Below are 12,669 nucleotides of genomic sequence, written 5' to 3' on the forward strand. Positions count from 1 at the left end.
CTCAGAGAATAATTCTTAAAAAGTACTACTTTACAGTTTTTTAGTTATGTGTTATAGTACAGTGCTGCTACTAGCAGTGTGAATTATAGGCCTTGTCTGTGAATAGTTTTCAAGAAAGTATCTATCCTGGGTCTCTGATCTGAGGTGAGTTATTTAACTCTTCCCTCTTTCTTCTTTGCTTCAAGAGGATCGAGTTCGTGTATGTATGTAGTTTGTGAGGAGGGGTTAGGCTTGTTTCTGTTGAAATGTTTTTGTCCTGACTCTGCAGTTCTGTTAACTCACGGTGAATTTGAAGGCTGTCAGACTCACAAATTTAAAAGAGTCAGACTAAATGTGTGTGGGAAACTGTAGGTGATTCTTTTTTCAATAGCCTAGTTCTTTCAGTTGTTCCTGGAACAACAGTTTTCAGGTGTTGGGAACCTGGGCATTAGTGGGGAAAAATGAATAATAATCAGACTTCAGATTGCCATACTTTAGAATCATAGAATCAACCGGGTTGGAAAAGACCTCTGAGATCATTAAGTCCAACCCCACTGTGATTGCTAGATCATGGCACTAAGTTGATCCAGCTTCATAAATAATTAATTAATGATTAAGATGATCCAGCCTCATCTTAAAAACCCCCAGGGATGGTGAATCTACCACCTCCCTGGGCAGCCCATTCCAATGTCTGATTACTCTCTCTGTAAAAACTTTCTTCCTAATATCCAACCTAAACATCCCCTGAATAGAGTTTAAGATCATGCCCTCTTGTCCTACTGCTGGTTGCCTGGGAGAAGAGACTGACGCCACCTGACTACAACCCCAGTGTATCAATCAGGAGGTTTTATAGTCCTTAGTTGAAAAGAAGTTGGGATACTTTGCAGGCAGAACACTTCCAGACTTGTAATGCTTCAAAGAACTAAACGGAATCTCCATACAGCTGGCCAGAAAAGGTTCCCTTTTTGTAAGGAAAAATACACTTAGTTTTTTCTCCTAATACATATATGACTTGAATTTACTGATGGAATTCTTTCTGACAGGAAGTCCAACTCTTCAATTTTTTATTTTTTTTTTTTTTTTATTCACACAGAGCTATTGACCACTGTAAATATACAATGGGTTTATTTGTTCCTGTTTAAGATTGCCATTCTGCTATGCTAACATTTGAAAGAAGAAATAAACTTTGAATGTTACCTTGTAAAGGTAGTATTATTCTCTTCAAACTTTTCTAGCAAAATTTTGGAAATAATAGCTTTTCCCCCATGTTTGTTTTGGGTTTTTTTTCCTAGTAAGTGTTTAAGAGGAACACCACAGGTGACTTTTGTCTGAAAGATATCAACTTAAATGCTTACTATTCCAGCTTATATCTGACCCTCATGTGTTTTTACTCCTCACTGTGCAGAGCATACATAAAATTCCACAGGTTATAGCTTCTAGTGAGTTGCAGTAGCTGGCTGATGATTACATCTGTTTTCCTCTTGTATTTTTGATGGAAAATGTTACAGAAGTGAACTTCCAAAACTAATTTCATTTTCTCTATTGCTGAGTAGAAAAAGCTGTCTGACACTCAAAACATTTAAGCAAATATTTTAATCAAAACACTTTAAGAACTGAATTACCCTGTATAAATGCAAGTTCTCCTGGCTCAAAGCAGGTCTGAACCGATGAGGCTACAATGCCAATTAATTTTAATGATCTGGATTTACTACTTAGAAACTATCTTGAGGTTGGGTGAAGAGTCCTTTCCAGACTTTTGTCAGAGCTCCTGGATATTTCCATGCTATGGCATTTCTGAAGTGCTCTTTTCCAGAGGTGGAAACTTCCCTAGAGAAGGTAGGAAACCCTGTCTGTTCAGCATTAAAACCTCAGTAAAGTTCTAGACTGTGGGATAGTCTTCCTCAAACAGTGAGTGTTTGATTTTTTTGGGTTTTTTTTCGTTGTTGGGTTTTTTTGTGGTTTTTGTTTGTTTGTTTGTTTTGTTTGTTTTTGGTTTTTTGTTTTGTTCTTGTTGTTTTGTTGGATTTTTTTGTTTGTTTTTTGTTTTTTGGGTTTTTTTTGTTTGTTTGAGTTTTCTTTGTGGGGGTAGTACTGTGACTTCTAGTGATGACAGAGGTTACTTTTTTGGAATATGCATGATTGCTAGATTTTCAAATATTTTTAAGTAAGCAACGACCATTTTACTTTCTTAAAGGGGTTCTTGTGTACATAAGTTGCTGAGGACTCCAGTGGAAACCAAATGGCTTAAAAAAAAATAGTTCAAAATTCCTTAGTTTTGTATTTAACAACAGTCATTTTGAAGGTAGTAATTTTCTGAGGAATCTGGCTGTATTTTTCTTCAAGCATATCTTGCATAGACTTGCTCTCTACTTTGCCTTCTCTTTACCATTTTTAAAAAAGTGAGAGGAACAGCAATGGAAATGTGAATGTCTTCTCTTGGCGTTTGGGGAGCAGGGTGGTAGTGAAGGAGGTGGAAGTGGTGTGTCGAAAGGAAACCCCTACTGTTTCTGCAGCCTTTCCTTCACTATGCAGCAGGTGTACACAAATGCTCAGGTTTCTTTGTACCACCAAACCCCTTGACCCTTTCCTTGCTTCTTATAAATCAGAGGTCAAATCATTAAATTCCAGTGCTTGTATTTTTTTGTAAGATCATCTTATTCATGCAGAAATGCTGCTGGATATTTCTGTTAAGCTAGAGGATTGTGGAAAAAACTTAGAAGTGCTGAGCAGCGTAAACAGATATAGCTCTGTGTCTTTGAGGGGCTTGAAGCAATACTTTGCTGCGTGTTGCACTTCCTTCAAGGCATCATATGAAGAGAATAGGGTTTCCCCTTCCCTTGGAACTGGAACAGTTACGGGAAGTGAGTTGTAATATATGGATATCCATTATTTTGGATACTTTTATCTAGAGGACAGACAGACATTTTGTCTGTGAAACCTACTATAATATGATTCAATCTTGTAGTATTATTACCTGTGTTATGTAACTTTGGAAATGCTTCCTGTGATTGCATGCACCATTTTATACAGAGTCTCTGTTTTAGGATGGTGAGGTAATGCTTTGGAAGGGTTATGGGCCTAATCTGGGTTTCTCCCCTCTTCTCAACTTCCTATTTTAATAAAATTTACAGTGAAGTATTATCTGCAAGGCTTCTTCCCTTCTGTCAAAGATAATTGAAATAGCTCTTCAGACTCAGATTACTAGCAGATGGCAAACAAGTAAACCAAACATTCTTGTAATAGCAGGGCAGATGAGCACTGCCTGAAGTATCAGGCATCACTTGGAATCTGACAGGAACTGGAAGTATACAGGATAGAGATGAGCAGATTCTCTAAAGTATCAGAAAAAAAAAATCACCGAAGCTAGAGTTGCAGGGTAATACTTCCCTTCCATCTAGTAGTTAAAGTGCCTACTAGGAAAAACTGCAGGAAGGATGTATAGGAGAACTAAATTGGACTGTGTGCTTTTCTGCTAATAATTTATTTTCCATCTTGTAGTATTAAACTGGGCTGTAGGTACTTGGAAATCTTGTAACACTGTTTGAATTATTCCCTTCCCAGTGCTAAAAAAACCGATTTTGTTTCTGACATCCACAGCTTGTACAAAACAGGAACTCTGGATTTATACTCTCATGGGAACACTTTAGCACTGTTGAATGGTGCATTTCTTGGGTCCAAAGAAAGGACCCATCTGAAGTCCTCTAATACAACCTACAGTATCTAAGGTGGCACCTGCAACAACATCTAAAAGAAGAGTTAAGATGGAATAAGTAGTGTTATTTTTAAAGCTAGGGTTTACATCTTAATCATATTGAAGAATGGCATGTTTTAATGCTTTTTTTTAATCTGTCAATGTAGGTTTTGCTAATGACCACTTATCTTTTTAACATGTTTAAATAAAATTTAAGCTAAATATTGCAAAACATTTACCGTTGATGTTGAGCTAGTGCATTAGCTTTTAAAAATAAATAACCATCATGCATTTGAGGAGATGTGAATTAAGGTTGCATAAGCAACTTCTGGGGACAGAAGCTAAGTAAAATTACAGGTATTTAAACAAATCAATAATTCCTTTTAATGTTTTGGTGTATATTTTTCCATGTTCTAGGAAAAGCACAAAAAAATATAAGACACTTTAATGCACAGGCATTGGGTTTGCATATTTAAAATAAGAGTTATAACTCCATGGTACCCCTTGTTTATGTGAAGACATAGTTTCCTCTTGATTTTGGTGGAAGAGTGCCATCTACTGAGTTGTTTGAATTGTACCTTAGTTTATTTGTGGTGGTAATTTTGAGGAAACTTACAAAATTGTCACTACTACTTTGCTGGTAGTGAAATAGTAAGTTTCTCAGTCCTTTGGTGATATGCAAAACTAAACATTATGCTGTAGTGGAACCTGAGTAGTCTTAAAATAAAATAGAAAACACTTGTCTTAGAGTGTGTTACAAAATACTTAAAGCACCAATTAAAGGATAGCTATTGACTGCTTACTTATGCATGAGGCTAATTTTACAATTTTCTAGTGTCATTTTGAATGGAGAATCTTTAAGATGTCTCTACTTTTGTCTTTGAGCAGACAAGGGAAACTTGTCTAAGACCCCTTTATTGCATTTCATTTTTATTTTTGGCATTTAGACACTGCTAGCTGAAATACTTAAAGCAATATCAGCAGTACTGCCTGTGAACATCACTTTGGGTATTTGGAAGATTTTACAGCTTGTGACTACTGTGAGTCTGGGGACAGATTGTCATATCAAGTTCGTATAGACAGAAGAGTTAAACTTGTACCTACAACCTTGATTTGGGGTCTGAGTTTCTCCTTCTTGTCTATACCTTGGAAATGTTGCTACTTCTAATCTATGACCCTCTTAGTGCTTCAACAAGTGACTTTGCTGATAACCACTTCAAAAAGCTGTGTAAGCAAACACATGGTATGCCTGCATCGCTGTATTGATAAAACTTCTAGTGATGAAATAAACTTTCTTCAAAAGGATGTTTAGAAGTGGAAGTTATTTTAGCACCATTGGTACAATGTAAAATGGCATGAGAAGCAGAAGGGTAGATTTAAGCCTCATACACAAATTGAGTGTTAAAGGAATGTGTCCAAAGGAAGGAGCTAATATCAGTAAGGAGAGATAAGCCACAGCAAAGTCTAACAGAGAAATTCATACATATGATGAACTTTTTTTAAAATTTGAGTTGGTCTTCAAAACCTTTTCAAAACCTGTACTCTAGTCACCTGTGTTTTCTGCTGCGTTATCAAAACAAGTGAGTAAAAGTGGCTATATGAAGAGTGATAAGCTAAACAGCAAAGGTAAAGGATGGCGCAAAACCTGACTTGAGATAAAATATTTTAAAGGGATTAGTAGTTAATTTGAGAAAGAAGGCATTGACACCAAAAGGAGAGGTGATGTGAGAAAACAATTTCTGTAAAAGGAGAGAAATTTCACAGAATTCAGAATATGATGCGTTAGAAGGGACCCACAAGGATCGAGTCCAACCCTTAGCCCTGCACAGGACCATCTCCAAGAGGCCCTTCACCATCTTCCTTACCCTCCTTTGGATGCTCTCTAAGAGCTTAGTATCTTTCTTATCTTGTGATAACCAAAACTGCAGGCCTTGAGGGGAAGGTGTATGAGAGCGGCTGAGGTCACTTGGTCTGTTGAACCTGGAGAAGAGGAGACTGAGGGGAGACCTCATTGCAGTCTACAACTTCCTTGTGAGGGGAAGAGGAGGAGCAGGCACTGATCTCTTCTCTGTGGTGACCAGTGACAGGACCTGAGGGAATGGCCTGAAGTTGTCTTAGGGGAAGTTTAGGTTGTGTATTAAAAAGAGGTACTTCACCCAGAGGGTGATTTGGGCACTGGAACAGGCTCCCGAGGGCAGTGGTCACAGCACCGAGCCTGGCAGAGTTAAACAAGTATTATGGATGCAACTTTCAACTACTGCGTGGCAGCAGAAGATTGGGAGGGAGCACCCATATGACAGTGTAGCTTATATTAGTTATGATAGTGTCTGTGGTCTTATTCTGTATAAGCCCAAAATGATGTAAAGGGTTGATGAGTTTCAAGTGAAATTGACTTGGGAGACCAGACTAGCTACTATGCAGTTTGTAGTGAGGGCATTGGAGAACAGGCTTATATTTGAACAAAGTTGGGATAAAATGATTAGGGATTACAGTTACTGTCTTCTGTTATGAATATTCAGTAGTTGGTGACTTGAAAATAACTGAAGTGAATTTGCCTGTCAGACAAGAGTTAAGGGAAGTATTTTAGATCGTGCTGTGTGAATGAAGAAAGATTTCTGGACCCGGCAAAGAATTGCTTTGCAGTCAATTGGTGTTGATGGACAATAATGGATTGGGCAAGGATTGGCAATGTTCTTTGAAAATCTTTAATTGTCCTTTTATTAGATAATACTTATGGTTATTTATGCTTTCATAAGTTAAGTAAGTATATAAATTCACTTGGCATCTAGTTCTAGAACATTACATTTGATAATGCTACTCTTGGCAATGTCTGTACAAAGTATCTGGACTCCGGGAAAAGACATCATTCTTACTCCAAGCATACCTTGGAGCATTCTTGGCCAAGAAGCTATGGATGTAAGAGGAAAAGCCTGGTTAATTGATAATGTTGTGCTTTGGTAGGTGCTACCAAAAGGATGGATGAGGTAGGATATCAGTAATAACATGTTAAAATTTGATTTTACTTCTGAATTTTGATGTTCTTAAAAAATGCATAATTATTTCCTGGATTTACTCTTGTGTACGTGGAAAAACTTTAGTGAATTAGTGTTTCACCCATTTCACTGCATCTCGTGTAGTCAGAAGAAACAGTATTTGTAACAGTTTCCTACTCTTCCCTTTGTGTTCTACTGTTCTCCTCTTCCATCCCACCGAGAAAAAATACTAGGTTAGTCACCTTCTTTGCACTGTTAGTACTGAAATACAGCCTTTAGACTGAAATAGTTGAACCTGTATCAGAAAGCGAAGCAAGTAAAATCAAGGAAAGCCTGCAGCCTTTTTAGTTTTTTGTTGTTTGGTCTAAATTGATGTTTTTACCTCTTCATTTAACAACATGCTTTGCCATCTGTGAATTGTGCATATAGAAACTTATCATTAGAACCAATTTTGTTTCTTGTTTTATTTTAAATCACAGGGTTTTTTTTTTTTTCATCCTGTTTGCATTTGTACTTCTCAATTATGTCTCGTTCCAATGAACGATTGCCTCTCACTGGCAGCTCTGACAAAATTCTATCAAATACAACCTCTACAGAAAATTTGCTGACACTTTTTGTAGCTGTTTGGGAAATGCTGTATCTGTGTGGGTTTTTTTAAGCAACTTTGAAGTTTAAGAAGTGCTTTGACTCCTATTTGTTGTTGTTAGAAAATGGAAAGGAAACAGAATAGACCCCCACTAATACAGGAGGAAGTAGTTAGTGACCTCCTGAGCCATTTAGGCACTCATAATTCTATGGGACCAGATGAGAGTCATCCAAGGGTGCTGAGGGAGCTTGCAGAAGAGCTTGCTAAGCCACTCTCCATCATTTATCATCAGTCCTAGCTAACCGACTGGAGGTTGGCCAGTGTGACGCCCATCCACAGGAAGGGCTGAAAGGAGGATCTGGGGAACTAAGGCCTGTTGGCCTGACTTTGGTGTCCAGGAAGTTTATGGAACAGATAATCTTGAGTGTGATCACGTGGCACATACAGGACAACCAAGGGATCAGGACCAGCCAGCATGAGTTTAGGAATGGCAGGTTCTGCCTGACCAACCTGATCTCCTTTTATGATCAGGTGACCTGCCTGGTGGATGAAGGAAAGGCTGTGGATGTTGTTTACTTGGACTTAAGTAAAGTCTTTGGCACTTTTTCCCACAGCATTCTCCTGGAGAAACTCATTACTCATGTCTTGGACAGGTGCACTCTTTGCTGGATTAAAAACTGACTGGATGGCCAGGCCCAGAGAGTGGTGTTGAATGGTGTCATATCCAGTTTGGTGGTTGGTCACTAGTGGGGTTCCCCAGGGCTTAGTGTTGGGGCCAGCTCTGTTTAATATCTCTATTGATGATCTGGATGAGGGAATTCAGTGTACCCTCAGTAAGTTTGCAGAGGACACTGTGTTGGGTAGGAGTGTTGATCTGCTGGAGTGCAGGAAGGCTCTGCAGAGGGATCTGAACAGGCCGGATTGATGGACTGAGGCCAATGGTATGAGATTCAGTAAGGCCAGGGACTCTACACTTTGACCACAACAACCCCCCCAGGCTTGGGGAAAAGTGGCTGGAAAGCTGCCCAGCAGAAAAGGACCTGGGGATGCAGTTTGACAACCATCTGAACACAAGCCAGAAGTGTGACCAGGTGGCCAAGAAGGCCAATGGCATCCTGGCTTGTATCTAAACTGTAGCTCCTCACTACAAGAAAGACATTGAGGGGCTGGAGTGCATCCAGAGAAGAGAACGGAGCACAAGTCCTATGAAGAGCAGCTGAGGGATCTGGGGTTGTTTAGGCTGGAGAAAAGGAGGCTCAGGGGAGACCTTAGCCAGGTTATAGCCAGGTGGGGGTCAACCTCTTCTCCCAGGCAACTAGTGACAGGGAAAGAGGACATGGCCTCAAGCTACAACAGGGGAAGTTCAGGTTTGGATATCATGAGGAATTTCATAATGGAAAAGGTTGTTAAACATGGGAATGGACTGCCCAGGGAGGTCGTAGAGTCACCATCTCTGGAGGTGTTCAAGAAATGGCTGGATGTGACACTTAGTGCTGTGGTCTAGTTGGCAAAGTGGTGATCGGTCAAAGGTTGAACTTGATGAACTTAGAGGGTTTTTTCAACCTAAATGATTCTGTGATAACTGCTTTATGCTAAGGATTGAATTGATTCCTACAATTTTTTCAACTGTCTCTGATGTCAGATGGGTCAACCACAGATGAAGAATCTCCTAATATCCCCTAGGTCTACTTAGAGTAACTAAAGAATTAAAAGAAGACTGCTCTTCTGTGGTTTTCATAAATATTCTGGAATTAATTTTCTCTTTCAAATGTGATTGCTAAGGGCAGATGTGCATGAAGTTGCTCCCATGTAGCTAAGCTATAAATAAGAGTAATAACTTTAAAAAAAGAATACTTTGCAGAGAAAACTTGCATATTGCTAATGGAAATGCTTGAAGTGTAAGCATAGGTCTGAAGCTTGTTTGAAAAGATATCTTTTGGAAATGTTGCCTTTTTCTCATAAATGAAAGTAAAGTAAGTGTTATTATGTGATAGAAAAAGCACAGAATAACCTTAATTTAATATGTATGACTTACACTTCTAGCAGTTATGAAAATGAACACTGATGTTAGGACACGAGTATGTTATCTCTTCCTTTTCTCAGGCACAGCTGTTGTCTCTTTTTTCAAAAAATGTGCAGTGAAGACAATGAAATACTATTGGTTTTCAGGTTTAATTTCCAAGTGGCAATGGGGACCACAGAAGCAATATTGAAAAGTACACCTTGCTATTAATTTATCCAATTTCTTAATATTTGGAACAGGGGGTGAAGCAGAAATAGTAGAATGGACTGCTTGGAAGTGAAATAAGAAGGAATGGGTCTTTGATTTGAAAACTGCTCAGAGCAGACTATTTCCTCCAGAGCTATCCTAGGTCTTTGGCAGAGAGTTTTTCCTGTCTGCAAAATTAAAGTGATTTGCCCATCTTGTCATTATTCATTATAATTTTTGCCTGTTTTGGGAACCACTACATAGTAGACCATAACTTCTTAGCACAGAGAGTTCTCTTGCCTTCAGGACACATACACAAGTATAGAGGATTTGGGCAAACTGCATTCCCTGGCTTGCTGCCTGTTTTGTGTGTTTGAGAAGTGTCTTCACAGGTACTGAAACAGGCGTGTATTATCCTTCTACAGTCAGTATTTAAGTGACATGCTTTTTCAACTCAGCATACCCCGCAAAACTGGGAGGCTTTGCATTGCTTTAGAAAAGAAGATTAATGCTGGTTAGGAGGATGATATTAATTTGAGATGAGAAGAATAATTTTAGCTACTAGGTGAAAAAGTGAAGATGACATAATCCTTCAGCAAAGGAACTAAGACAGACTAGCTGCAAGGACTATTTTTTTTTTTTTTTTATAACAGTAAGCACTATAGAAGACACCAAATTCTATTTTCAGATCTTCACTAATTTGTCAGAGAAATTTGCTCTGAATATTTAAAGCTTGTGTAATCTTATTCCCAGTACTGCATATTTACTGATTTCTGGAAAAATTGTTTAGGTATTCTGGAAAATATAAAAGAATTTTTTTTTTAGGAAACATTGAAGCATTCTTAATCTTGAAGTTCTTACTGACCAACTGTAACACTGCTTCCAGAAATATTTGCATCAGAAGTACTTACAGAAAACATTTGAGGTATAGAATTTGAAGAGAGAAGAAACTTGAGTAATCTATGGGCTTTCTGTTTTTTTTCTGGGTTGTACTCCTCTGGTTTTGAGGCAAGGTAGCTGTAGAGCCTCAGTTCCAAATAAACTCTGGGTGAGTGAACAAACAAGGTTTACATTTAATTATGCTGAAAACTGATGTTCAGGGGAGGGGCTGGGAAAATCTTCTTTTATTAGAAAACTATTTGTGTCAGTGCAGATAAATAACAAGTTTTAAAATTAAATTTCTGTAACCATCAGAATTTCACATTTGGAAATTGCTTTTCATCTATTTCTGCAAATAGTTATTAATTCAAGTGAATACAGATGCATGAACAAGGCTGAAGCCAATCAGCTCTGAAACTTATGGTATTCCTTGTGGGTTTTTTCCAGTCTGGCAATTTGCATAGTCAATCCATAGTTAATGTAAAAGCAACGAGTTCACATTACAAGTATTCTGAGTTTGTGTAGGAAGGTATCACTTATGGGGGCAACACCCCCTCCGCTCTTTTTTTTTTAAAAGCTATAAACTGTGACTGGAATACAGATGACTGCTTTGTAAATAACCATATTGCTAAGAATGTAAAATAAAAGCAAAAAAAAAAACAAACAGGTGAGGCAAGCTGACTCTTAAGTCCTTCCATACCAGAACAAAATTAAATTACTAGTTATGTTTTGGGAAGAAAACTGGTTTATTCAACATCTGTTTAGTGTATATCTCTCACTTAGCTGGATATTATGCAGATTCATTAGAATTCTAGAAGAATGATTTAAGTTTAAAAGTTAAAATACCACAGTGCATTGAAGCGGACTTTTCCTCACTGTTGTTCTACTTACATTTTATTTCACCAGCTTAGAGGCTGAGCAGGGGATGTGTTTGAGTTTTGATTTACATGCAACCTAATAGTCTTTTCAGCCTTTCAACTGTCTCTAGCATGAATGCACATATCTTTTCAGAGTATTTGTATACACTTCGGTTTCAATCAGCAATTTCTCAGAAAATGGAAAACTTGCAGAATGGATATGAATTGTACTGTTTTATTAATTTCTATCATATACTGAGAGAAAAAAAATGTACATAATATTCCCTGTTTGAATACAGCTTTGGGACTATTTCCTTTCTTCCAAAAACTGAGGTGCCAGTCTAAAAGGTGTTCAGCCCTGACAAATTATAATCCAGAAACCGTGGGCAAACTACGATGATGAAATACCGACCACTTTGCATAATTCATCTGGACTTATGTTATTTCTGCTCTGTTTCCTAGAGGTTAGAGAACTTAATTCTGTATCAGAAGCAAGTGTATAACCACATTTGAAATACATAATCTTTGCAACTAATAAATGAATCAGCTATGGAGAACTGAAAGAACCGGTGTTGCTGCTACTTCTACCAATACTTGTTATGGAAATATAGGACTGATTTGAGTGTGAGAGAGAAAATGAGCAAGCTTTTGTTATCTCATAGCTGGTGTGAATCCAGAAGTCTTGATACAGAGATCCTGGAAACTTAATTTATACATGATTTTCCATTGACTCTTCTGTATTTTGACTACTGATCTTTTCATCTCTGACCAGATTTTTTTTTTTTTTTAACATGCCTTGTATTATTGAGCTCTTCTTTCTGAAGGTAATGTTTAAAAAAAGGGGAGAAGGATCTTGAAAAACACTTGAAAAATATAATCATTTGTTTTATGATACTTATTTGGATTAACTTCATTTTATTCTAGTTCTGATATTTAACACTGTTAAAATAAGTTAATGTTATGTTCTCCACGATGAAGAATCCCTTAAATAACTAAAAGTTAAGCATACTTTTTGTATTTCAAGGTGTGCCTTTTAATTTCTTTGTTACTTTGTGGCTTTTATGAATTACTGTTTTCGTAACCACTCTGCTCTGTGTGGTTAAATATGTTGATTGCACTAGCTAGAAGCAGGATGTCAACCTTTGTGAATGTGATATTAATGAAAAGGAAAATTTTTGTTGTGGTGTGTGTTTGTTTTTGTTACATGCAACAATTATTCCTTAATGGTACCAATTCCAGTTTTGGTCGGCCAGGAGTTGAATGCTACTGCCAACATGATAGTGGAGCTGCAGTAATCCAGCTTCAGTTCCTGATTAATGAGGTTAGTAAAATGATGTATGTGTAATTCAAAGAAGATACAGAACATATTTTCTTTAATTTCTCATTAACCAAACATAAAAGTTAGCTAATAGAAATGACTTAGCATGAATGACAAACAGTAAAAACAATTATAAATAAATTAACTTTTTTAGTTT

The 12,669-nt window shown here is 37.5% G+C and overlaps 1 protein-coding gene across 6 annotated transcripts in view; it reads left to right on the plus strand.

The window, feature by feature from the left end:
- Positions 1-12,669, plus strand: part of STXBP5 (syntaxin binding protein 5) — a 104,071-nt gene that overhangs the window by 14,680 nt on the left and 76,722 nt on the right. For all 6 annotated transcript variants that reach the window (XM_050315118.1, XM_050315120.1, XM_050315123.1 and 3 more), the window contains exon 3: positions 12,434-12,515. In XM_050315118.1, coding sequence (XP_050171075.1) covers positions 12,434-12,515 — 82 coding nt within the window. The remainder of the gene's footprint in view (positions 1-12,433; positions 12,516-12,669) is intronic.

Source organism: Myiozetetes cayanensis, unplaced genomic scaffold (assembly GCF_022539395.1).
Source record: "Myiozetetes cayanensis isolate MyiCay16 unplaced genomic scaffold, myiCay2020 scf2-11, whole genome shotgun sequence".
Taxonomy (NCBI): Eukaryota; Metazoa; Chordata; class Aves; order Passeriformes; family Tyrannidae; genus Myiozetetes; species Myiozetetes cayanensis.